Genomic DNA, 24703 nt, shown 5'->3' on the forward strand with positions numbered 1-24703 from the left:
CCCTTTCCCCCCTTGTACTGCGTTGTACCCCCGCTTTTCTCCCCGCTAGCCCTTCTGCGCCCCGTTGCACCCCCTTTCTCCCCCCGCAGCCCATCTTACCTTCTTTCGATAGTTTCCCTGCTGCCCCCTGCCTTGTCTCCTCTTGCCTCCGCTGCACCCCTTCCTATCTCTCCTCTCCCCCATCCCACCTTCCTTATGCCTCTTCTGTCCCTGTTCCACGCCTCGTTGCACCCTTTGCACCCCCTCTACCTCCCCATTTTACCCCGGTTACATTGCTATTGCACCCCTCTCATCTCCTCATTTCACCCCCTTGCACCTCTCGCTGCGCCCTATAGCACCCCCTCACCCATTGCACCCCCATTACACCACTCTTTACACAGCCGTTCCCCAACTTGCGTGCCCACCCCATGTCCCCAGCCCCATTCAGCCATTCCCGGTCCTGAACCCTCCCCAGGGGACCACCAGCCCATGGGTGTCGGAGGCGCAGTCACATTCTGGGGCTGCAGAAAGGCCCCAGGGACTTTTGGCAGCACAGAACCCGGCACTGGATTCTCCTGGAAAAACGTTGAGGCTGGGGGGGGCACTGGGATGTCGAGATATTTTGTCTTTTGACATCTCCAATATTTTTTCCCCCAAGGCTGCCACGGCCCCCCGCATCCCACCCACGCGGCTGGCCCTGCACCACTTCGATGTGAACTACAGCCTGCAGCTGAAGGACCTGTGGCCCTCTGTCCGCGCCGGCCTGCTCTGCGAGCAGAAGTACGGCGCCCTCCTCAACAACTTCTCTCCTGTCGACCATGTTGCCCGGGAGCTGGAGCTGCAGAATGCCACTGATTTTGTTTCTGAAGCCCCCAAAAAGGCACAGCGATCGCAGCGGGGTGCAGCTGCGGAGGAAGCGGGTAGAGGGGAAAGCAGGTTCCAGGAGGGGTCTGGCGAGGGCAGGACAGTGATGCAGGCAGAGACGATGACGCAGGCAGAGATGTCACCACTGCTTTGTGCCTCCGTCAGCTCCAACATCAAGTGTTACACCTTCCCCAGGGGCGACATCACGCGCTTTCGCCCTGCACGGTGAGACATCCCCTAGGACAGACCCCCGGCTGTCATTGCCAGCCTCGGGGGCTGCACGTGTGTGAGCAGCCGCCGCTTCTGTACGTCCCCATCCTCACTTCCAGCTGCTGTTTTCTTTTCCCCTTGCACCTTTGCTTTTTTTACGCAAACTGGTGATTTCCAGGCCGGACACGCTGGGGCTCCTCGACTATTATCTCATGGACGCAGCATCTCTCCTGCCCGTCCTGGCGCTCAACGTGCAGCCGGATGACTTTGTCCTCGACCTCTGTGCGGCTCCGGGTGGCAAGACTCTGGCTCTGCTGCAGACTGGGGTTTGTGGTAAGTGGAGGTGGGTGTCCCATGTCCCTGTGCTTAAAACAGGGCTGCACGAGTGTGCTGTCCCCATTAATGTCTGACCGTTAATCATTTCTGGTTATAAGAGTTGGGCATCGGTTGTCTTTTTGCAAGAGTGACATTCCCAGTGTGCCTGTTCTGTCCTCTCAGGGCATCTGGCAGCCAACGACATCTCCATTTCCCGGACAAAGAGGCTGTACCAGATTCTCCATAGCTACGTTCCCAAAGAAATCAGGGAAACTGTGAGTGTCACGTCCTGCGACGGAAGGGACTGGGAGCAGCTGGAAGGTGGCACTTTCCATAAGGTAGGTGATTGGGAGCCGGTGAAGATAAACCCATCTAGTTCACTTTCCTCCTGTTTCAGAGGAAGACAGCAGCTTATCCTACAGTATAATTGTATAGTTTTCCATAATCTTAAATGCAGAGAAAGAGAGAAGACTAAGCCACATATGGAGTAATATTTCCTCCTGCTATACCCTTCCTGCAGGATCCGGTGCATATGGGCATTTGGAGTTGCACCTTTATTTACCTGTGTAATACCCCTTAAAATCCTGTTCTAATCCATCACCTGGAAGGGGTTAAATGTGAAGATTAGATAATTCTTGTTTCTCAGCCGTGTCCAGCCACGGCAGCTGGGTTTGTTACACCAGGAGGCGTCACTGCAGGAGCTCTGGCCGTGCATGGTTGCAGCCGTAGGCGCTGCAATAACGCCTACCAGGAAGACACACGGAGTAGAAACGTTAAATGAGGACACGTGTGAGAGCGTGATGTTATCCACCATTTCTGTGTCTATTTACACATTCCCAAAATGCAAAAGCAGCCAGACAAGTTACAGTTCAGTGTGGGTGCAGACCTGCGCTCGGGCAGGACCAGTTAGGCAAGGTACTGAGGAGTGGAGGGGTTGGGCAAGGGCCAGGTTGCACTAGGAGACTCGCTGAGCTTGACCTGGGCCCAGGACTGATGCAGGACCTCTGCTGCTGCAGGTGCTGGTGGATGTGCCCTGCACGACGGATAGGCACTCTGTCATGGAGGACGACAACAACATCTTCCACAGAAGACGAACCAAGGAGCGTCAGATGATGCCCATGCTGCAGCTGCAGCTGCTGATGTGAGTGAGCTCGATGCTGTGTTTTGACGCTATTTGCATTACGGTAGCAGCTCTCCATGGCCAGCGCTGAAACCTCTTCTTACTTTATGTGTCCCTGACTGGGAAATGTGGAAACCATGTGTAGTTTTCTGGAATGGCAATAGCTGAACACATCAAATCACAGTAAGGGTAAGAAGCTGCAAATGTTCTCAGTCAGATCAAATGTCCTTCCTGTCCCCAGCAGTAGCTATAGGGGGTAGGGAGGAGGTTCTAAGGAACAGGATGGGTATAGTGTTGTCCTGTGTGATGATCTCCCGGGTCCTGGCGGTCAGCCCTGGAGGATTCCCGAGTGTCCACATCTCCTGGCACATGGGAGGACATGGGGGCGCTTTGTCACCCCATTTCGCTGGGAAGGCTGGATGGGCTGACTGTGAGCTGGGGCAATAAGGAAACAGATTAGAGTCCCATGGCAGCGCTTGAACTGCGAGAGCCTCTTCCCCTGTACATACTCTTATCCCATTCCCTTGGGGGTGAGTGCAGGATTACTCCTTCCAGCTGCTCTCCAGTAGCATCTCTCTGTCGGAGTTTCCCCTTGTTCAGTGTCGACGGCGGAGCGGGAGTTGCGATTCCGGAGTAATGACGGATCCCAATATGAGTATGGTCATTCGCCTTTATTCATGCATATAACAGGGTTTATATAGTTATCTACTATAGGCACCATAACAACCTATGGTTGGTTAATTACAGCTGTACACGCGCTCAATTATAAGCTATGATTGGGTTAAAGTTACTGTCCACGCGCTTATTGCTTCTACTCGATTGGCGGTTGGCAGCAGGACATGTTAGCCGCTTACTTCATCTCCTAGATACAGTTTCGTTACAGTTGTTTACCCGGCCCCATTGTTCTTTGTTCTGTCCGGGAAAGTCCCGGTGGTCATCCTGCTGTGTTAGCATGTCTTAGTTACTTTTTGATACATGGGTTGCTCAGCGATACCAGATCGTGGCCTTGCTGAATCAGCCATTCCTCCACATCTCTCCATATTAAGTACTTTACCAGTCTAAGCATCTATTTGACCCATACTGCCCTGGTCTAAAACAGTCCTCAAGTTGCAGTGACACAGTGAGACTGCTGCGCCTCTGGAGTTCAAGGAGATTTGTCTCTCACCTCCTACGAGTTACATGGTAGCTTCCCGATTTTGGTGGGTGGGAATGCTGGTGTCCCACACAGTCCTCTTCTTCCCGTGACGGTGTGTGTGTTCATCTTGCCTGCAGGGCTGGGATCCTCGCTACCAAGCCAGGAGGAGAGGTGGTGTATTCTACGTGCTCCCTCTCCCCGCTGCAGAATGAGTATGTGATCGAGAGAGCGGTAGAAATTGCAGAAACCCAGTTTAACATCAGTATCCACGTTGAGGACTTGAGCTACTTTCGGATGCTCTTCCAGGACACGTTTTCCTTCTTCTCGGGTTGCCGGCTGGGGGAGCTTGTTCTGCCTCACCTCACAGCCAACTTTGGACCTATGTATTTCTGCAAATTACGTCGGATGTAGAAGGGGCAACAGACTATGTCTGCCGGCTATCAGGAAATAGCCCAAAATTTCCAGGGAAAGCAAAACTGCTTTATATTTATTTTTCTTTTTAAAATGTCCCAAAGGAAGTCTGCTTTTTTAATGCAGATGTAGAGAATAAATGAGAAAGACCTGCTGTGGAGTCTCCTGAATATTTATCTGTTTGAGACTGAGGTGTTTAATCTAGGAAAGAGAGAGGTCTTATCAGAGGGAGTGATTTATCCATCCGTCTCGGAACGGGGTAAATAGCCCTATGTGGATGCTGCTCTCTCCCTCCTGTCTGACTGTTTTGATCCTACATGAGCAGGTTTGGGTTAACAAAAACCACCTGGGGATCTCAGCCTTTCTGTCCCAGATCTCACCATCTGCATAATCGAGTTGCATCTGTCTCTGCTTATCTCCTACCTTCAGAAAGAGCAGCCTGAGGTCCCGAAATAAGAGGTACTTAAGGATGCCCCTGCTGTGAGGTTAGAAATGTGCTTGGGATGCTCGAGATCTGGTGGTGGAAAGAGCTTCGTGCTGTGGAAAGGCCAGTGACTGTTGCCATCCCTCACGGACAGGAAAGCTGTGGTTGAGAGGGAAGGTGTGAATGCTCCCATGCTAGATGCCATTTAATGTCCAGTGGGAAGGTGTTTGTATGATTTTGAGTAATAACTGTGCATTCATATAATCATAGTCATCAGCGAAGGATTACTGGAGTTTATGATAAGAATTGCTTAATAGCGACATTTTTATTTTTGTGAGCAAAATACAGCGATGGGGAGGGTAGACATGGCTGTATTCCTTACAGGGCAGCCCATAGTTGTTACTCCAGTGCCAGCAAGAAAATACTATTGAGCTTTTGTAATCCTTTTCTCTCAGCATCACCCTGCTTCTGCAAGAGGCAGCATAGATGAAAATGAGGGTGAACCCCCATCCATGTCCATCCTTCCAGGAAGGTGCAGTTCATAGGTTTATCATCATTTGAACCCAGCTTAAGCCAGTCCTGCCCTCTGCATGGCATCTTGGTTCCTTACAGGATCCGTGCTTATTGGCAAGGAGGGGGGTCGGGAAACGGCTTTTCCTTTCTCCTTCCCTCCTCACTGTAATCTCTGCACTGCCGATTGCAAAAGAGAAGTCATGCAGCGCTGTCCCTTTCGCCTCGCCTCTGGCCCTGTGGGTGTGGGACCGTGGAGGCTATGCCGCTCTCTTCTCATGACTGAGGGTCTCCACCTCCTTCATCAACCGGAGGCACAGCTCCTCCCGCCACGGCAAGGCTACGCACTGCACAGCCACGGGCAGCCCCACGGCTCCTGCCACAGCCTGCAGCGGGGGCACAAGTGGTGAGGGGTTACATGGGGGGCTCAGACCTCCAGCAGCTTTTGGAAACTTGGTTTAGGCACGTGGCTCGTCCCAGAGAGTGGGGAGGTTGGAGGCTGAGCCCTGCCACACAAGCAGCGTTAGCATGTTGGGGCACATTCTCGTGATAGAAATGGTTGCCAAATCTTGGGCAGCGTGTTTAAGGCACCCCCACCCCCCAGCCAGCTCTGCTTTGAGCTGTCTTGCAGCCAGATCCCTTTTACTTCAGCATCCCCATTCCTGATCCATGCTCCGCTGACAGCCTGGGCCTGGTGAAGGCGTCACGGAGCAGGAGGAAAGTGCAGTGCAGTGCTGTGGGCTGTGGCTGTCACAAGGACCTACTCAAAGAAGCCTTGCCGCATGGCTCCTTTCTGGTTTCAGCCTATAATCCAGCCTGGGGGTGCTCCCCCAGTTCCCCCAAAGCTTAGTGACATGTTTTTTGGGGCTTGGGAGAAAGGGGATTTGCAAGGGGTATATAAAGAAGAGGTGATTTTTTTTGCACTGTGCCTGTATTGATGGAGACATTTAGGAGCCCCTGATTTCAGTGAAACTATGACTTGAACATCCATCAGCAGTCTCTGCTCCACCACTTCCCATGTTGCATACCTGTTTCAGCGTCCGGTCCCAGGGGTCATCACACCATCCTTGGTAAAGCTTTAGGTCTTCCTCATCCGCTTCTGTCACCGTGCTGACAGGTACAACCCCAGCGGGGAAGTTCAAGACATTGTACAGCATCGTGGAGGAGATGGCAGCTAAGAGAAGCAGAAGAGAGAATGCAGGTAGTCACAGCCTCCTGTCTTCCTTCAAACTTACACATTACATGTTCACTGAAGCCCCTGAGAACCAGCCGCTGCTGGGAGGAGAGATTGCACAGGGCTGGTCATCTGCAGGTCCAAGTTCTACTGCAAGAAACAACTGCCATCAGATCACTTCATCCATGTGTCTGTCTCCATCTGCTCAGATAGCTCTATGGTAATTATTTTTCCTTCCTAATGCCCATAAAATGCTTCGGTGGGCGGTGAAGCTCCATGGTAATGGACGTTTCTGTCCGGTGTCAACCACTGTGGCCCTTTGCCCTCCTGGGAAGGTCCCAGACTCACTTACTGAGGAGTTTCCCAGGGTATCCCGTGGTGAAGGCAGGCCCCAGGACAGGGCACAGCACAACGTCCAGCCGGAGTTCCCTCCACCGGGCAATGAACTCGGTGCGGTATGCCTTGGGGAGGAGAGGGGAGATGACATGGAGGCCGCATCCATGCCTGGAGCATCTCGGCTTCTCCAAGTTATGCACCAGGCTCTGGCATGGCCAAGGAGGCAGCAGCAGGCAGTGGTGCTCGAGGGAAGAGGCAGGGGAGCGCGTAAGTGTCTGTCTCCACAGCACCTGGCCAGACTGTGGCCAGGAATTGGAAAGGTCCCTCTTTAGCCGTCCCCACTCCCAGGACAGCCTTCATTGTGCTGGGACCGTCAAATGTGGGCATTTGGGCATCAACCAATAAAGTCCTGGCTGGATTGACCCAAAAGCCCATCTACCCCATTCCTGTCTCTCTTTTGTGCCTTTCCCTCCATCTTGTCTCCTCCCCAGCACTCCCCTGCACAACCCCTTTCCTAACTGATGACCCTCCCGACCTGGCACTTGCCATAAAGCCTCAGCTTGTAGCATGATGCCAGAGAGAAAAGTCCTCAAAACATACCTCTATTTGATGGTGATGATTCCACATCTCCTTCACTGATCTGCAAGTGGAAATTGTAGCAACATTTTTAAGCTTTAAGAGGAGGAGGAATTGCTTAAACAATCCTCCAGGTTGATAAGCCCTGGTGATTACTTTAGACAAATTCTGAAAGATGTGTTGTTTTAAGTTTCCTTTGGCATTTGGCCAAGCAATTAAGCAACAAATGTCTGGAAGTGGTAGAGAGAAGGTTTCTCTTGTGAGCCTGGGTCTAGTACTGATCTCTGCCACAGGCTTCCTGTATGACCTTATCCATCCAAGTCCCTCAATCCTTTCAGGATAACACTAGGGGCAGTGCAACACTGGGGAGATGTGTTCCTAAAGGCTGAAGCCATGTCCAGGGTGGAGGGACAGCCCCTGCAGAGAGCAGGTCAGAGCCTGTTGTGAATCCAGTCCCCCCACCATGGACACTTAGAGGAGCAGGTACCGTTCATTTTCATGGACATCCCTGGGGACGATGCCATCTTACCTCATTCCACCCAAGGCGCTCAGATAGTCAGCCAGGCGGGGAAACTGGAAAGGCAAGAGGTTCCTGTTAGGGACAAGACATGGGGGTGCGGTAACTTGTGTCATCCCGGGAAACCCCCGGTCCCGTCCTGCCTCCGTCCCTGGGGATGCTGCACTGAGGGTGAATGATGATGATTAAAAATGCTCCTCATGGTTCTGATTTAACTTTGCTTCCACCTTCTGGTTGTTGGTTCCCAATTTGTTTCTTACAGCCCAATATTTCCTGCTCACAGAGGAATGCACTGACTTGAACCAAGTCGCCTTTCATTATTTTTGTTAAATCAAACATTTTTTAGCTTGGTATCTCACAGAAACAAGACCTCTACAAGCACTTTGATTGCCTCCCACTCACTGCTACCTTTTTGATCCTGTCAGCTGAGAACAGCCCAACTGGACAGAGAGGCAGGAAAATGGAGGATGGAGGAGAGAAGCCCTACAAATCATGCTCACCTGGTGAAAGGGCTATAGTGAGGACCAGCCCTTATTAATCACCAGGAATCCCCATGAAGATGTGATCTTTGGGAGGCCTCCAACACAGGGACAGAGCTTCGAACTTGAGTCCCCTGGTGCAGTAATCCCAACACAGGAACCTGTAGGAAACTGGGCACCACTAGGTCTAGCATTTGAAGAACGACTTGCTGTGGGCTCTGCGTTAGTCTTTTACAGCTCTTGGCTAGTCCTTCTCTCATTTCCCTTTGCACTGGATAAATCCCAGCAAGGGTCTAGAAAAGACCTTCCAAAGTGATAGCATGTGCCTGGGCCTGAAATCCCAGTGTTTCTATTTAAAAAGAATAGAATGCCTCTCAGTACCATCACGCTTTCAAGCATCTCAAGCCCTTGCTGACACCACTCTGCTTTGAGCCTGAGGCCAGGGACTTACCAGAGGTTTAAGAATCAGAGCCAGCAGCTTCTTCCCCAGACTCGGGATCTTGCAGCAATTCACCTGTGATTTCAAGCTTGGATCTACAATATCTCCTGTGCTGAGAGATGACAAGAGGAGGGGATCATGCCAGAGAAGCTGTTTGCCCTTTCTCAGAAACCTGAGTATCTCCTGTTTGGGGTGGGAGAAGTGGTCTCGTTTTGCCTGTGTGTTGTGCTCATGCTCATGGGCGTGGGGATGGAGGTGTTTTACAGCACTGCTGCCAGAAGGCTCCTACTTACAACACGTCCAACCAAGCACGGCCTCCATCAGCAAAAAAGGTCTTCAAAAACAGTTCAGTCATGACATAGTGGATCCGAGGTGGAGAAAAGGGCACCAGCTGCACCAAAACACAAGATTATGTGGCAGCCTAGGGATGTGAATAATTTCCAAGGTCTGACTGTGGATGTACTTCAAAGGCAGAGCAGCATCTCCCTGGGCTCCACACACCAACGGAGGCCCCGGTTCAATGCTTTACAAGCCCAGGCACCTCCCCGTGGGTTTATTCCTCCCTAACGGCCCTTTGGCTCAGCTCTGAGATCTCTCCAGAGCTTTTTTCTCCTCCATCCTGCTCCAGGCAGTGACTGGCAGAGCCAGAAACTGCACCAGTTTCCCACCCGTCCCAGCAGAATTGACACCTGCTCAGACATGGACTCACTTTGCTATGAAGAGCACCACTAGCATGTTTCCACAGGGAGAGAAAGGTGTTTCCCATCCCATGTCTCACAGTCCTTTTCCCTCAGTGGTCCAGGAAGGACAGAAGTCTCCATGGACATTGGGAAGGAAGAGGAAAAACACCTCTCAGAGCCCTGCTGGGGAACAGCAGACCTAGAAAATGCCGGGGCAACCTTCCAGAGTCAAATGCAGCACTTTATGGATGCTGTCGTCTGGTGTGGACCACAGCCACTTGATTAGAGATGGATTCGTTATACCCCTGGCCCCTTGGAGGTACAAGCTCACTAATTGCTAGTGCTGTTTCCCCATGAGATGCACTGCTACCCCGGGTAGGCATGTGCCTGCATTGTGTTACATGGCTGTAGTAACTTAATCCTGTACCTCTGGTAGGTCATTTATCCCACTGCTGGGCTTGGGGGCTATGTCTGGTCTCTGAAGGGTGATTTCAGCAGTGAGGAGCAAAGCTGGGGACACCTTGGGGAGAAGAGCGTGGGGTGGTTGTGCTCACCTGGTGCCCGGCTGCCTGCAGAGCCCCCCTGGTTTCCCACACCACCCGCCGCATGCAAGGGGGCAGTGGGAAGTAGCCGTCTGTGTCGTAGTACCCGACCCGCAGGGGAGCAGAGCTGGAGTACACCTGGAGCAAAGAGCCACCAGTTAAGCATTTCCAACCCTGCTGGGGGTAGGACCGCCCCCATGCTGAAGCCCACTGCAGAAGGGGATAAAAGCTCCAGATGTTAGGGAGTAACTAATTTTCTGGTTTGCTGCTTATACGTCTACCCTCGCCTTTTTCTCCAGCCTCCTCTTCATCCCTCCCTTCAAATAGAGCACAGCCACTCAAGACCAGTAGATTCAACCATTGCTACAAAGGATGGAGGTGGAAAAACTGAAATTCTTCTGCTGCAGAGAGAAAGGAAATGTCCTCAGTCAAGAGATTTGCTGCAGGAGTTTCCAATCCTGTCTCATCTTCCCCTAAAAATCTCCAGCTTTTTGTTCCGGGTGTTGCCTTCCTCCCCATGCTTTTCTGGTGTCTCTCAATCTGATAAAACACACGCCAACTGAGAAGGCAGAAAGGACAACTACTTATTAACCTGTTTTTTTCTAATAATTATGAACTGTGCTCTCAAAAAGAGCTAACAAGTTACTGGAAACCAGTACTGTAAAGATAACTGGACCCTTAAAGAATGCATACATTGAGTGTGCAGCACCCTCAAAAGAACTGGGGCTTGCTGACTTAAGGACTCACCTCCTCATCGAAGGGGATGGGGGGCACGGTGGGGTCCAGCTGGAACATATCCTGGCAGAGCAGCGCCTTCATGCACAGGGCCAGGCTGTCCACGTCCCTCGCCATCGGCCCCAGCGTGCAAGGAACTGGAGTGGGACGAGAGCAAACGTGCACATTAAGCAAATGGGTGTGCCAAACACTGGTCCACCCCTCTGCACGGCCACGTTGGCTGCAAGGGATGGTCAGGCAATGAGGTGGGATGTTTCAGATGGACTCCGGACAGATCTTGGTTGTCTCCTCAGGCCTGGAGGAGGACATAAGACTGTTCACAGCATATAGAGAAAAGCAATTAAAAATTCATGTACCTGCCAGGATCCCACTGACTGGGCTACTCACTCCAGACAGGCTGTGGGAAAAGACAGAGAAGTATATTGTCATTTCAGTAATGGTGAGATAGTCCCAAAACGTTTGAATAGCATAGTGGGGTCTTCAGTTCAGGACCCGAACCAGAAGGAAATTATTAAAAGTATTTGATTTGAGTCATGTGAAACAGAAAATTTTAGTCAAAATGAAAAAAAAAAAAACCTAAACTCCAACAAATCTTAGTTTTGGTTTAACCAAAAATGCTCCATTTTGGCATTATTTAAACATTTTAGCCCCCCTTTCCTTTTAACTCCAGGCCAGACTTACAATGAAACATGGCCATTTCCCCACAAAACTTAACAACGTTGCCTCTTGGGAGAGGTTTTGAGCAAAGCAAGCCAGCCTTAAGAAACTGTCCTCTCTTTTCCCGCCAAGTACTCACTGAGTACCTTGCCCCTTCTGCTGAGTTTGACAATTAGCAGGCTCCTTGCAGGGTGGGAAGGGCAGACCCCAGAACCTACCTGAGCCTTTCGGCCGTGGGTTTGAGCCCGCACAGCCCGCAGAAGCTAGATGGCAGGCGGATGCTGCCACCGATGTCTGAGCCGATGCCCAGGATGGAGCCTCCCCCTGCGATCAGAGCTCCCTCCCCTCCTGAGGAGCCCCCGGGGCTCTTCTGGTGGTTGAAGGGGTTCAAGGTCTGGCCGAAGATGGGATTGCTGCAGTCATAGCTGGGGAGAAGAAAACCAGCAAGCGGGCTGTCAGGAACAGCCTAATGCCTTAAGTTTGTAGGCTCTACCTTGCAGTGAGCTTATGTGGCATAGCCAACCCCATCCTTCCATCCTGTAAATCCGTCGGGACATGGTTTATTCCCATAAGCCTCCGCTCTCCCTCCCAAGCACAAGTGCACTTGATTTCTCTTATGTCATGGTAGGCTTTTTTCCTCTTAATCTTATCTGAAAGCTATTTTCAGTTGAACTGAGATTGTTGGCAGGTGATGGAAGGGGGACTCGTCCAGGCAACACCTCAGGAGACAGGAAGGAGCCTGTCCCAGGACCTACAGGCTGGGTTTTAGCTTCAGAAGCACAAGCAGAGGAAAGATTTCTAATGATGTATGTTACTTGAAGAGGGATTGCGGCACGTTGGTCATTGCAAATGGGATGGCCCCCTGTCTCTTCAAAACCTTGACTAGGACACTGTCTTCCTGCACCAGAGTGCCCAGGTGTTGCACAAGCCCACAGGTCGACAGATGCCCCTGCAGAGAGAAGTGACAACAGACACAGTCAGCGCAGTTCCCCTGCAATTTTGGAAGGACGATCTGGTGTCCCCTTTGCGGGGGGGTGGGCGGGTGTGTACTAACCAACTCCCTTGCAAGCCCTTGCATGAAGGACCAAGGACTTCCTCTCCTTTCATCCTTGGCAGAGGGCTGCCAAGCACTTACAGGGTTAAGGCTTCTCCTGAAGCTGTTCTTGCTCTTTTCCATGCTATTTCTCTCCCCTGACCCAGATGCAACTCCATAGGTGCACTAGCTCAGGATCAAACCCAGTGTCCTGCTGTCCAAGTGAAGCCACCAGTGGATATTCAGGGAGGGAATATACATCCCAGGCAAACACAGTGTGATCCTTTTCCAGTTAGTCTTGATGTTTGGGGCTTGCTTTGGGCTTAGAGCCCTCTTAACTGTGTTGGTAAGTCAACATGGAGGAGACTGCCTAACAAATTCAGCTCAGGAGTGTGTGGTCAGTCCTCATCAGGGCTTGTCTGTGAGGGGGTCCCTGGTGTGTCTCATGCACAGGCTCTTTGCTAAGGGGCTCAGTGGCCAGGCTACAGCACAACAGGGATTCGAGGTTAACGGTTCCTGCTACTAATGACTTTCTAGAAGCTGAGCCATGTTCTTATCCCTGATACTGCAAACCTCTGAGTCCCCTGCAGTTTTGGAAGGACGATCTGGTGTCCGCGGGGGGGTGGGCGGGTGTGTACTAACCAACTCCCTTGCAAGCCCTTGCATGAAGGACCAAGGACTTCCTCTCCTTTCATCCTTGGCAGAGGGCTGCCAAGCACTTACAGGGTTAAGGCTTCTCCTGAAGCTGTTCTTGCTCTTTTCCATGCTATTTCTCTCCCCTGACCCAGATGCAACTCCATAGGTGCACTAGCTCGCGGGGGGGTGGGCGGGTGTGTACTAACCAACTCCCTTGCAAGCCCTTGCATGAAGGACCAAGGACTTCCTCTCCTTTCATCCTTGGCAGAGGGCTGCCAAGCACTTACAGGGTTAAGGCTTCTCCTGAAGCTGTTCTTGCTCTTTTCCATGCTATTTCTCTCCCCTGACCCAGATGCAACTCCATAGGTGCACTAGCTCAGGATCAAACCCAGTGTCCTGCTGTCCAAGTGAAGCCACCAGTGGATGTTCAGGGAGGGAATATACATCCCAGGCAAACACAGTGTGATCCTTTTCCAGTTAGTCTTGATGTTTGGGGCTTGCTTTGGGCTTAGAGCCCTCTTAACTGTGTTGGTAAGTCAACATGGAGGAGACTGCCTAACAAATTCAGCTCAGGAGTGTGTGGTCAGTCCTCATCAGGGCTTGTCTGTGAGGGGGTCCCTGGTGTGTCTCATGCACAGGCTCTTTGCTAAGGGGCTCAGTGGCCAGGCTACAGCACAACAGGGATTCGAGGTTAACGGTTCCTGCTACTAATGACTTTCTAGAAGCTGAGCCATGTTCTTATCCCTGATACTGCAAACCTCTGAGTAGAAGTCTGAGTTATGGCCCAAACGACCATGTAGCCTAGCCTGTGCTGTCTCATGTATCAGAGAAGAAATCATCTGGGTGTATAACTATTCACCCCTTGTTTTTTTGCTGATGAAGGCTTCTAACTGCCAGGGTTGCAGCTGCAATGAGATGTGGGGCCACAGGCTCAGACTCAGACAGGCTTCCTGTGGTGTAAGCAGGGAGGGATCGGGCCCCTTCCCCATTCTGTGTCCCACCACTTCACCACCCAGCCCAGCTCACGATGGGACACTTCACCGGCACAAAGGGAAGCACCTTGTGGCCAATGTGATCCTTGATGCTGACAGGGATGCCATAGAGCAGCCCTTTCTCCCTTTGCCGTTGTATTTCCTGGAGCTGCTCCTCACACTCTGGGATAAAATGTCGCAAGCAGTTTGTCTGCTGGGTCACTTCCAGGGCCTTTGCCGGACATGTGGAGGAACAGGTGTTAGTTAAGAACAGCATTGTTACACAGCTGCATTCAGTAGCTACCTGGATCTTCAAAACAAGGGCTAGTGGCTTGGCATGAATGGTAACCCCCTCCCCAGAGCATCCCAGCTCAAGCCATCTCAAAGGACTGTCCAGCGATGGGTCTGACCCAGGAGACAGAGAGACCCCTCCCTTTTCATATCTTTCTCCTGATATCTGCTATATTAAAGACTCGTCATAAGACTCCAACAAGTCTTCTCAGCCACCAGCCCACACACCATGGCATGGAGAACATAAGTGATTTGCCCATCACACTGTGGACAGGCACTCACCTTCTCTAAGTAGGTGTAGAGGACAGTCTTAGGGGACAGAGACCCTTCCTGCAGTCTCCCAGTGAGTTCCAGCAGGGGCAGGGACAGGATGGTGTCCTTCTGGACACTGGAGACCTGCAAGGGGAAGATGAAGGGGATGCCAGGACAGCAGCTCCAGTTACCCTTTGGCTCAGAGGGGATAAGTCTCAAGTTTTGCCAATGTTATCAACAGAGCTTGCTGGAAAGGCAGACCCTGCATGTGAGGGTTCAGACCTTGAGCTGCTGAGTATTTCATCATGAGTTTGGATGTCATGAACGTGGCGCAAACACAGGAGCTCAGCTGTCTCTGAAGGTGTAGAAGAGCTTCATCCATCCACTGCAGCAGAGGACAATGCAATGCCTCACATCAGAGCCTTCCTCCTGGCACTGGGGGGCTTACCCACTGACCAAGAGGTAATCTCAGCTGAGCAAACACCAGCCTGGGCAGAAGGTACCAAAGTCCTTGAACACAGGTCTCAGGCTGGCCCTTCATCCCTCAGAATGGGTACAGGCAGTGTGGGTCAGCCTGGTCTGAGGACAAACATCTAATAGCTGAAGTCCAGCAAACTGCAAAGAAATCAGTAGGGACTCACAGGTGGGTAAGGTCTACTCAGGTGAACTGGCAGTTCTCAGTGCCACCAGCATTTTTTAAGGTTTTATATCACACTTATAGATATATGTATTTAAGAAAAAAGGTTGTAAAGATATGTACCACTTGTAGCTGGTATGCTTTATCTCCAGGTACGTTACCTGTGTAAACATGAGCTGATTTAACCAGTACCTACTCAGAAGCGAATGGAGCAGGAAGGAAAGGTGGTTAGAAATCAGTGTTGCAGTAGGAATTCAGGGCCACTGGTGCCTGCCTCATTCATCCCCATGTTGTGTCCCGGTTGCTCCCAGGGGATGCTGAATGCCCTGTGCTTCATTAGTGTTAAGTTAGGCCAAGCATCTTCTGGGCAGCCTGCTGGGCTGGGAGGTCTCACTTGCTGGGAACCCTAGTGAAAACTCTTTTGAAGACTCTCCAAGAGCCATCCAGAAGCCAGGTTTGAGAGACAAAGACATAGGGGTGTGGACAGATGTGTAAACTTAGAGTTAGGAAGAGGAAAAAGCTTTCTTGCTTCTACCCATAGAGGCAAGAGACATTTCTAGATCCCAAAAGAACTGGGTTTTGGATCAATGAAGGTCCAGTGCTTCACCACCTGTGTTGTCCAAAACCTCTTCCCAGTGAGTAATTCACATCTCCCTGGCTATAGACTCCCACAGCATCTCATCCAGCTTGAGGAGAGCAGTGATCTCCCTTCCTCCCAAGGCAGCCTTTCCTCTTGTTGAGGGCTACTGGCACATCTCCCCTGGGCTCCTCGTTATAAAAGCTACGGAGGCATGAACTGGAAGGAGGAGCTGAAGAACAACATCAGCAGACACACTGGTGGGACTCAGACCCCCCAGAAGGACAGGTTACCTGCTCCCTGAACTGCTGGACAGCCTTTGCCATTTTCTTCACACCCTCATCCCGGGTGCTCCGAGCCTCTTCCATTTTCTTCTGGATCTGCCTTTTGCCCAGCCATTTCCAGACCACCACAGCTGCCGCCGAGCCACAGAGCAGGGCGAGGGCAGCAGAAGGATCCACCTCCTTCTCTGGCAGGAGCTGTCTCAGCTGTTGCTGGACCATAACGTGGCTTTCTGGTCTCTGGGGATGGAGTGAGAAAGAAAAGCAAGGCAGGAGCAGGAGACCTTCCCTGCCTCCCCAGGCCTGTCCCTCCTCCCAGCACCACTGCCTCAGGTCAGCAAATAGTTTGTAAGTCCAAAGCTGACCTCTGCAAAGCTGCCTTCAGTGGAGCGTGCAGCGGAGAATGATTGACCAGGAAATGGAAAAGGTGAAGTTTGGCCAGTGAACCTTGGGGTGTCGGGTTTATAGGGGCTTTCTGGACTGCGGGAAGTTCTCCACTGGGGAGGAAGGGCTGTGGGATCTGCTGAACAAAAGAAGCAAGGAAATAGCTGCTCTCCTATTTCCTGTGTAGCCTGAGAGGACAATGGGAGAAGGGGAAAAAACAGCTTGAAATCACAAGACTTCCCTGCACAGGGACTGGGAATGGTATGACGAGAGGATGCACAGCTGTGGGGTACCCACTTGCTCACCAAATCCCTTAGCCTATGCTGCTCCCATGGTGGCCAGAGGCTGTTTCAGGAGGCCTGTGGGGTAGGGCTCAGCACTGCCATGATGTCTGCATGCACCAGAAGGAGAGGCTGTTCCACCCCATGACAGAGCTCGCTGATACTGCCTTAGGAGTGGAAAATCCCACAGGGTTGCAGGCCAGAAGCAAACTATTTCCAACAGACATTGGGACAGCTAGCGTCTGAGGTCTTTCCAGCACAGATGCCTCTCACTACAAGCACACAAGAACCATGCACTGAGCTGAAGGCAACAACCCAGCCAACATCAGCCCCAAAACAAATGCTATGGTCTGTCTGTGATCTTCTCTGCTGGTTTTGGATGGTGGGTCCTCCTACAGGTCCCACCTTGAAAAAGGTTTTTGGGCAGCTAGATTGCACATTACAAAATTTTGCAGGGTTACACTTGATGGCCAGAGGCCCAGAGCCTGATCCTGCTCCAACAGAATGTGGAACTGGATATGGAAAGGAAGGTGAAGAGCCTTCTCCCATTAGGGCTGGGTAGTCCTCTAATGCTTGATTTTTCATTCATTGTCATGTCCATTCTTAGCAGTTATAAGAGTTCACTGTTGTTTTCTGAAACAGTTTGTGTCAGCAGGGAATGTTCTTCTCTTTGTTCTTAACTGGGGAAATTTATGAAGGACTCTGAATAAAATTGGCTTTGGCGTCCTCTAAGAAACAGTCTGGAGCTGACAGCAGTTAGCTACGTGGTAACAAATTAAGCTGGCCTTTTACTGTGTTCCCTTTCAGTGGCACCCTTGCTCAGAGGATGCCTCCTCAGCTAAGGCACTGCTGGTTTTACGAGAGCAGCGGCACGGGGACAGGCCTGCAGCCCATCCAGCTCCTGCTCCTGCCCCATGGTGCCGGCTGCAGCAGGTGCCTCCGGAAGGCGCATGTGAACAGGGTCAGCACACAGCAATACCCAGCCCTCTCCCAGCCTGCGGGAATCCGTGCAAGGGCTTCCCGAGGCAGAGGTGGGCTCTTTGCCTATGTGACAGCAACATAACCTCTATGATGGGCTGAGCAGATGTGGGAGGTTTTTTACCCTGTGCTGGGAAGTGTCAGGGCATTGGCTTCCCCCATCCGCTTGCGCACTAGGACCTGTGCTCCGATCCTGCCCTTTAGATGCTCGGCAAATGTTTAACGGAAACAGAGCCATCTGTGTCCGGACTGACTGCCCTTTGAAAAAGGGCAGGTTGTATCAGCAGACGCAGCTGCATTTCCAGGTGGCCGGATGCTGCTGAGGAAGCCCCTTTCCCCATCAATGTGCGAGCATCTCCACCTCCTTCATGAACCGGAGGTATGGCTCCTCCTGCCACTGCAAGGCCACACACAGCATGGCCACGGGCAGCCCCCATGGCTCCTACCACAGCCTGCAGCAGGGACACAGGCAGTGGGGAGTGACTGGAGGGAGTGAAGGTTGAATCCGCCCTCAGGACTGGGATGGTTTCAAAATCCAAGCCTGTTTTGCACCCTCCAAGTAGATCTGCTGAGGCACTCCAAGAGCCATATGAAATTAAAATAGTCCCTGCCACAGAGGGGAGCAGCTGCACGGAGGTGGATGGGCTGGGTCACAGTGGGTGGCTTTATGTGGACCCACATCTAGGCAAAAGGGAGCAAGGGGTGCTTGAGAGAAAAGTCTGCTGAGAAAGAGACCACTGTCCCCACGGGGAAACCGAGGCAGGGAAGCAAAGGGATGTCCCAAGTCAAATCTCAAGTCCATAGCAGAGGAGACAGACCTGCCTGACTCATGGGTCAGTGTTCACTCCTCCACATTGCACTGGTGCGCACTAAACAGCCAAGGCCAAGTGCAACAATTTTGCAATGTTTTTCTCACCTGAATTGATCCAGATCCAAGGTCAAACTTACCAGTGGAGTTAAGATGAAAGCCAAGACCCTTTTCACAAGAAGAGTCAGCCCGTAGCAGCTGGTCTGGGATTTCATTGTGGCATCCATGACATCTCCTTCATTTTGGACCACCACAGAAAACAGGCAGTCAGACCAACTCAGACAGCCCACTCCTGTCCCCAGCAAGAGCTGCACCGTCTTTGCTTGCAAAAGCAAAACTGCTCTGACTTACTGCCATCACACTCCATCCAACACCTTCAGCTCTCAAGCAGGCTGGGTTTTGACAGAAATTTTCTATAACTAAACTGTCTTCCCTCTAAATTGGTAATAATTATTTTTAAGTCAGCTTTGACTCCATTTTGATTAAAATGACAAAGAATAAATCCTGACAATTGTATCTCATGTTCATGTTTTTGGAACCAAACACTCTGATGCACTTTTCCAAAACAATTTACAAAACGAGGTCTGTTAACTACACTGCTCTGAAAGAATTTTAAAGACATTTCACAAAATGCTGAAATCACAGTGAAATGGGCTGGTCCCCTCTGGAGAAGTTGTTCCAGTTGGCTCAGAGAGCTGAATAAATGTTTTCTGGGAACTCTCCAGTTTCTGACTCATTTCAGCCTGGAATACCTATTGGAAGCATGAGACTTTCCTCAATTCCAGTCCAACTCCACCAACACTCACAGAACATAACAGCTGCTAAGAAACTTGCCACTACTTAATCTGCACCTTTTCAACCACCAAGAACATCAGTTGAGAGGTGAGGGTTTGCTTCTATCAACCCTTTTTCGCGTTGCTCAGCCAGGACCCTGTTGGCTCTCCCTGAATAAACTGCAATAGGATGGGGAGAGAAACCTCCCATACCAACCCTCACACCTCTGACAGCAGGGGCTGCTTTCTCTCCTGACCGTCCCTACATCTTTCCTGCTTTTGTGGGTATTGCACTATCTTCCTTGGGCCTTTCCATAGCCAAGTGGGTTGTATGGATCCTACTTACAACTTCTCCAGCAAGGCAGACACCACCAGCAAAGATGCTGCAGAGAGCTGTTAGTTCTTCACCAGAAGTCCAGGAGCATTCCTATTTCTTCCATCATGCCTGGTGTCTTGCACACATCTGTCCCTACCGAGTGACAGCAGAGACTTCAGCACCCTGATGGTGAAGGACTGAGATGTTCCCAGCTGCTCCATGTCTGGGCACAAAGCTTACAGCAGAAGTTGGGCTTTTCACTGGTCTCACCATGGGCAAACAGGGCAGGAGGGAAGCCAGGTGATTTGAGTGCAAAGTAGGAGAACAGTAAGGGGGGGGGAGGGGGAGAAGAAAGAAAAAAAAAAAAAGAAAAGAGCAGATTGAGACCATGCTTGGAGAGATGAGGATTTGTGCAGCTAACAGCTGTTTCAGAGTGAAAGGTGTACCAAACCTAATTCCTGCATTTTTGTGTTTCAAGGGTGAGCCTTGCTATGTCAAGGTGTTTCATTTCACCTATTTTTTAAATATTTGCTTTTAGCTACTTCAACTACCTCCTCCCTTGAAACTTGTTTGAAATGAATGTCTGGGATCCTGGGGACGTTCATGTCTCTAATGCCCTCTGCCACTTTCTGTTACACCAGAGAGCTCTGTTTGCTTCGGATACTGTAAGAGGCCGACTGAGCTGTCCTAACAACTCATGTTCTGCTGATATCAGTTCTTCTAGAGAGTTTTATTTGCTCCTGATGTTGTGACTATACAAAGTCTAACCTGCAAACTAAAGAAAAAACCCTGCAAAATAAAGTAAAACCAAATAAAAAAGCTGGATTGTCTGATGACTCAACCTTTCAACCTTGCTCAGTTACTTATCTGGCCACAGAATGAAATATGGGTTGAGGAGAGCAGATTAAAATTCTTATTAAAATCAGGAGGAAGAAGGAAAGATCAAACCAAAGACCGCAGCCAGGATATTGTGCTGGAGATGAGAGAAACTAGTAGAAACAAAGCCCTTTTGGCCCAAGCAGCATTTCTACCTAATTCTCTGAGAGAGACCAAAGCCTGGACTTTGGTCAGCACCAGGCAGCTGGACAAGCACTCTGCAAACACACAGTGCAGGTCTGCAAGGGCTGCACAGCCTGAGCCAACAGCTTACGGTGAAGGAGCCACGGAAGGGTTCGAAACACAGCGGCACTGTGCTGGTGGGTGTGGGAAGGAGCTGACATCACCTCTCCAGCCTGGAGGAGGTCTGGAGGGAGAACTCTCCTGCAAACCTAAAGTTATGCCCTACTAAATGCCTCTCCCTCCTTGAGTTTCGGTGCCTGAGTTCACCAAACTGCTCTCACCATCACCCTCTCCACCTCCCCCCCCCCATTTATGCGGCAATGCCAACTGACATCATGGGCAACCTTCTTGAGAAGGACCCTGAATTTTACTCAGGAAGGTGCTTTGCTCTCTGCCAAGCTGAGGCACTTACCTGCTCTTTAAATTCCTGAACAGACCCCTACATCTGGTCCAAACCTGTATCTTGTTTCCCCCATGGCTCATCCATCTTCTTCTGCACATCTCTCCACCTCATCCACTTCAGTGTCAGGAGAGCTTTGGCTAAGCTGCAGACCAGGGCTGAGAGCACCCATGGACTCTGCTTCAGTATCTGCTGGATCATAGCGAGAACTTCCCTTTTGGTGCTGGGTCCTGGGAGTTAATGCTGCAGGATCCTGAGATCTAATGACTGGCTGGTGGCAGGAGAGGGGAGAGTGGGAGGAACAGTAAATCCCTTCCAGAGCCACCCACAAAGAGCAGCTAGAATGCAGAGTGCAAGTGTGCGTGGAGAATTTCCTTTTAGAAATAGGACCCTTTCACTTCATTCAGCCTTGCAAAGATATGGAGGGATACACGAGGAAAGGACAGTGTCCTTGCAAAACAAGGTCTGTGCATGTTCACATCTAGCCAGGAATGCTACCTGGGCAGGTTACCTGTTTAATGGTCAGGTCCCATCTTCCCTATGAGAGGACAGCTAAAAATCCTTTGCTCCTTGGCCTGAGATAGTCACGGTCATTTGGCAGAATCCCATCAGGCTGGAGCTCTGTGGCTGGTGCCACCCAGCAGCAGTCCTGCAGAGGCAGGGCATCTTCTGGGAGCAGGGCTGTGCCATGGAGCTTCTCCCTGCTCTGTGCTGAACAGAGGATGGTGAGTCAGGCGGAGGAGCCAGGACTCACTGTGTGACTCAGACCTGCTTGTGACCATGCGAGGTTGCTGAATGACTGCGGCATCCCTGTGCGGCCCCAGGGAGGCAGATAAATAACCAGAGCGGTGTCACCCCTTGGCCCTGTGGCTCTCTCCTCCTGTTGGGGAAATACTGCCTCCAGCCCCCGTGCCTGGAGAGATATGCAGGCTTGGAGAAGGCATGGATCATCGCTAACATTGATGCCTTGTTTAAAGGCACACTTGCTTATTCAAAGCATTTCGGTCTCCTCCATCACTCCCACCTTCCCTTCCAGCCTCTTCTTCCACCTTGAGAGTGAAGGACAGGTCAAGAAACAGTACACAATTGTCACAGTGAGGTTGGAAGCACCAAACAGTGCAAATGGTCTACACGTAGTCACAGAAATGCTTAAACTCAGTTTTCCCCTCAAGTGCTTATAGGCGATAAAAAATCCCCAACCTTCTTTTCCCATTGCTTAACTGGAAGAAACAATGAGGAACAGGAGTGAAGGCAGACCAGTTACCATTTCTCACAGCTTATGCCTAAACAAAGAAAATTAAGCTTTTCACTACCCACTGCACAATTAAACTGCAGAGCCCACTGTCACCAGATGGTGTGGAGATCAAGAGAGTAAATGAGTTCAGGAAGGGGCCCAAAAAGTTCATGAAGGAGAGCTTTCTTGGCAGCTATTAAAAATGATGGGTTGACTGCAAGTCTTTGCCAAAAAGTCTCTTAGCCAACCAATGGCACAGCCAGAGAGGGAATCCTGCACTTACCAGGTTATACTCTCCCACAAACATCTGCTCCTGCCTGCTGTTGGGAGTAAAATGTTGGGGTAAACAGCTCTTCGGTCTCATATCATGAAACAGGTGTTGTTACACTATAGTTGTTGGACTCCTTTGGTCCACCATTAACTCTCGTTCCTTTCTTTTGTTTTTTTTACTCAATTTAACTCTAACGAAGAAGGACAATTTGGACAGAGATGAGATTTTTGCTGACTATTTTTAAACAGCATTTATTGCCAGTTTATTGAAACGGTGGTTCAGAGTCTGCAGGTTGCTATCTACTTTGCTTTGTGCATCAGGTGGAAGGTGGCTGGAGTGAAGGGCAGGGAATGAAAAGACATCATAGTGAAGGTAGGTTCCCAGAAATCACACATTTCTCTTCGTGCCGTGGGCAAGTGTCTCCACCTCCTTCATGAAGCGAAGGCACAGCTCCTCCTGCCATGGCAGAGCCACGCATTGGACAGCCACTGGCAGCCCCATGGCTCCTTCCACAGCCTGCAAAAATTAAGCATGGTGCTGAGTCAGAGCACCAGAGCACCTGGGGAGGCACAAGTTGGAATGCTGTCTTTTGACATTGTAGGAAGAGAAGGCAAAGGAAGACATGCAAGGGGACAGTTGTCAGGCTGATGTACACCAGCCTAGCTGCACCACATGCAGGGTAATAACATGATGTATGCAAACTGCATTAGTAAACAAGCTCCCACTCTCATCAGGAGATGTAGACAAGCCTTGGGACAATGTGCCAGAGGTGTCACCGTGCCAGTCACAACCTTCTGCTAAGACCTAAGCTCTTTCCCCACTGACCTCTTTCAGCCTTTTATCCCAAGGGTCTCCGTAGTGCCCTCGGTAATGCTTCAGTTCTTCTTCGTCGGCTCTTGTGACCGTGCTGACCGGCACCACCCCAGCAGGGAAGTTTAAGACATTGTATAAATTGGTATAGGAGGTCGCAGCTGGAAAAGATCACACAGAACATGCAAAATGGCAAAATTTAATGTGCTGGGCCAGCAATGACTTTTGGATGATAATTTGGGTTGCAGGAATTGTAGACTGGAGTTGCTGGACCTGAAGAGACCATGAAAATGTGCTGCTTTCAAAGGGACTTTTGATGGAGAGGTTTGAGGGCCACATGGCTGCTGAGAACAGAAAGACACCCATGCCTTCACCTGTCATTAGGTGGAGGTTAGATCTGCTCTGGAAGAGACAGATAGGAGTATTTGATCTGATTCAGGGTCTGCATCTATGTGTCCCATACCCCAGGGAGAAATCCCAGCTCTCTTTTCAAGATAATCCAGATGTCCAGCTCTGTAACACCATCTTGGGGATTTTGGATCCCAAAGGGCCATTGCTAGAGAGATGGAGGACCCTGACTGTTTGCTGGAAGCTATAAAAAAATTGCCTTTTTTTGCAAGTCACAGGCAACAAGCCTTTCTGCTGTTTGCAAAGTCTTGGGAAATGTAAGATGGCCACATCCAGAAGAGCCTGGCCTTGTACTAAGGTCTACCAGCCCTCTGACAACTATCCTTACAGCCACTCTTGGCTGCAAGAGTAGCTCTTGGGCTTTCTACAGGACAGACAATGCAGGGGAAACTCACCCATGAATGACTGGGACAGATGTGCCACTAATTGCTGCCCCATAATAATCCAAACACCTGCAGCTCCAATGAAGTGGGGGCATGAGAAGACCCGCCCAGAGGGGACCTCTCCTTTGCTTTCTTCCCCAGAGGGAAGACCAAGCACCGCACATGGTTTAGGGAATGTCCAAGAGACCAAAATATCTTGCTCTTGCTCCAGCTCTGCCCACAAACACCACCATGGATACATCCAGAGACACCTCAATGGAGATTACCAAATAGCTTCCCAGCGTAGCCATGATTAAAGGCTGGCCCCAGCACAGGACAAAGAATCACATCCAGCCTTAGCTTCCTCCATTTAGCAATGAATTCAGTGCGGTAAACCTAGAAGGAAAGACAGAGGAGATGACAAACAACGTCTGTTAGACAGCAGTGGCAGATCAATGCCTACAGCATAAGAAAAGGAGGAAAAAATCTTTCCTGGATACAACTGAAAAATCAAATGAAATCTGAGCTGTGCTTTGAAAGAGCCAATGGACTTTGTTCTTCCACCCTTAGGTTTCCTGTCAGAGTACCATGTGCTGCCCAGACCTAGACATTAATGCTAGGTGGGCATTTCAGAGTTGATTTATTCGAGTATTAACCCAATCCTTCCTATGAACAGTTTTGTCTTTGAATTTTATTGAATGGAGGTCAACAATCATAGAATCATAGAATCATAGAATAGTTTGGGTTGGAAGGGACCTCTAAACGTCATCTAGCCCAACCCCCCTGCCGTGGGCAGGGACATCTTCTACTAGATCAGGTTGCTCAGAGCCCCGTCCAA

At 50.6% G+C, this 24703-nt stretch overlaps 3 protein-coding genes across 3 annotated transcripts in view; 1 reads left to right on the top strand and 2 right to left on the bottom strand.

Moving 5' to 3' along the window:
* Positions 1 to 4188, top strand: part of NSUN4 (NOP2/Sun RNA methyltransferase family member 4) — a 5338-nt gene extending 1150 nt beyond the window's left edge. The window contains exons 2-6 of the mRNA XM_009287470.1: positions 638 to 1068; positions 1232 to 1386; positions 1552 to 1706; positions 2385 to 2509; positions 3761 to 4188. Of these exons, the coding sequence (XP_009285745.1) occupies positions 638 to 1068; positions 1232 to 1386; positions 1552 to 1706; positions 2385 to 2509; positions 3761 to 4034 (1140 nt within the window). The 3' untranslated portion in view covers positions 4035 to 4188. The remainder of the gene's footprint in view (positions 1 to 637; positions 1069 to 1231; positions 1387 to 1551; positions 1707 to 2384; positions 2510 to 3760) is intronic.
* A 1040-nt stretch (positions 4189 to 5228) lies between these two features.
* LOC103905598 (vitamin D3 hydroxylase-associated protein) lies at positions 5229 to 16003 on the bottom strand. Its single transcript, XM_009287320.1, has 15 exons — positions 15794 to 16003; positions 14317 to 14430; positions 13832 to 13975; positions 11919 to 12052; positions 11322 to 11528; positions 10803 to 10843; positions 10459 to 10583; positions 9724 to 9849; positions 8783 to 8880; positions 8502 to 8601; positions 7584 to 7627; positions 7079 to 7118; positions 6495 to 6603; positions 5997 to 6142; positions 5229 to 5354 (listed from the first exon to the last, which is right to left on the bottom strand). The coding sequence occupies exons 1-15, from the start codon at positions 16001 to 16003 to the stop codon at positions 5229 to 5231; spliced, it is 1764 nt and encodes a 587-aa protein (XP_009285595.1).
* Positions 16004 to 22523: 6520 nt separating this feature from the next.
* Positions 22524 to 24703, bottom strand: part of LOC103905599 (vitamin D3 hydroxylase-associated protein) — a 14333-nt gene continuing 12153 nt past the window's right edge. Inside the window, exons 13-15 of the mRNA XM_009287321.2 lie at positions 24153 to 24261; positions 23111 to 23256; positions 22524 to 22801 (exon numbers count right to left, since the gene is read on the bottom strand). Of these exons, the coding sequence (XP_009285596.1) occupies positions 22673 to 22801; positions 23111 to 23256; positions 24153 to 24261 (384 nt within the window). The 3' untranslated portion in view covers positions 22524 to 22672. The remainder of the gene's footprint in view (positions 22802 to 23110; positions 23257 to 24152; positions 24262 to 24703) is intronic.

This window comes from Aptenodytes forsteri, unplaced genomic scaffold (assembly GCF_000699145.1).
Source record: "Aptenodytes forsteri isolate BGI_AS27 unplaced genomic scaffold, ASM69914v1 Scaffold119, whole genome shotgun sequence".
Classification (NCBI taxonomy): Eukaryota; Metazoa; Chordata; class Aves; order Sphenisciformes; family Spheniscidae; genus Aptenodytes; species Aptenodytes forsteri.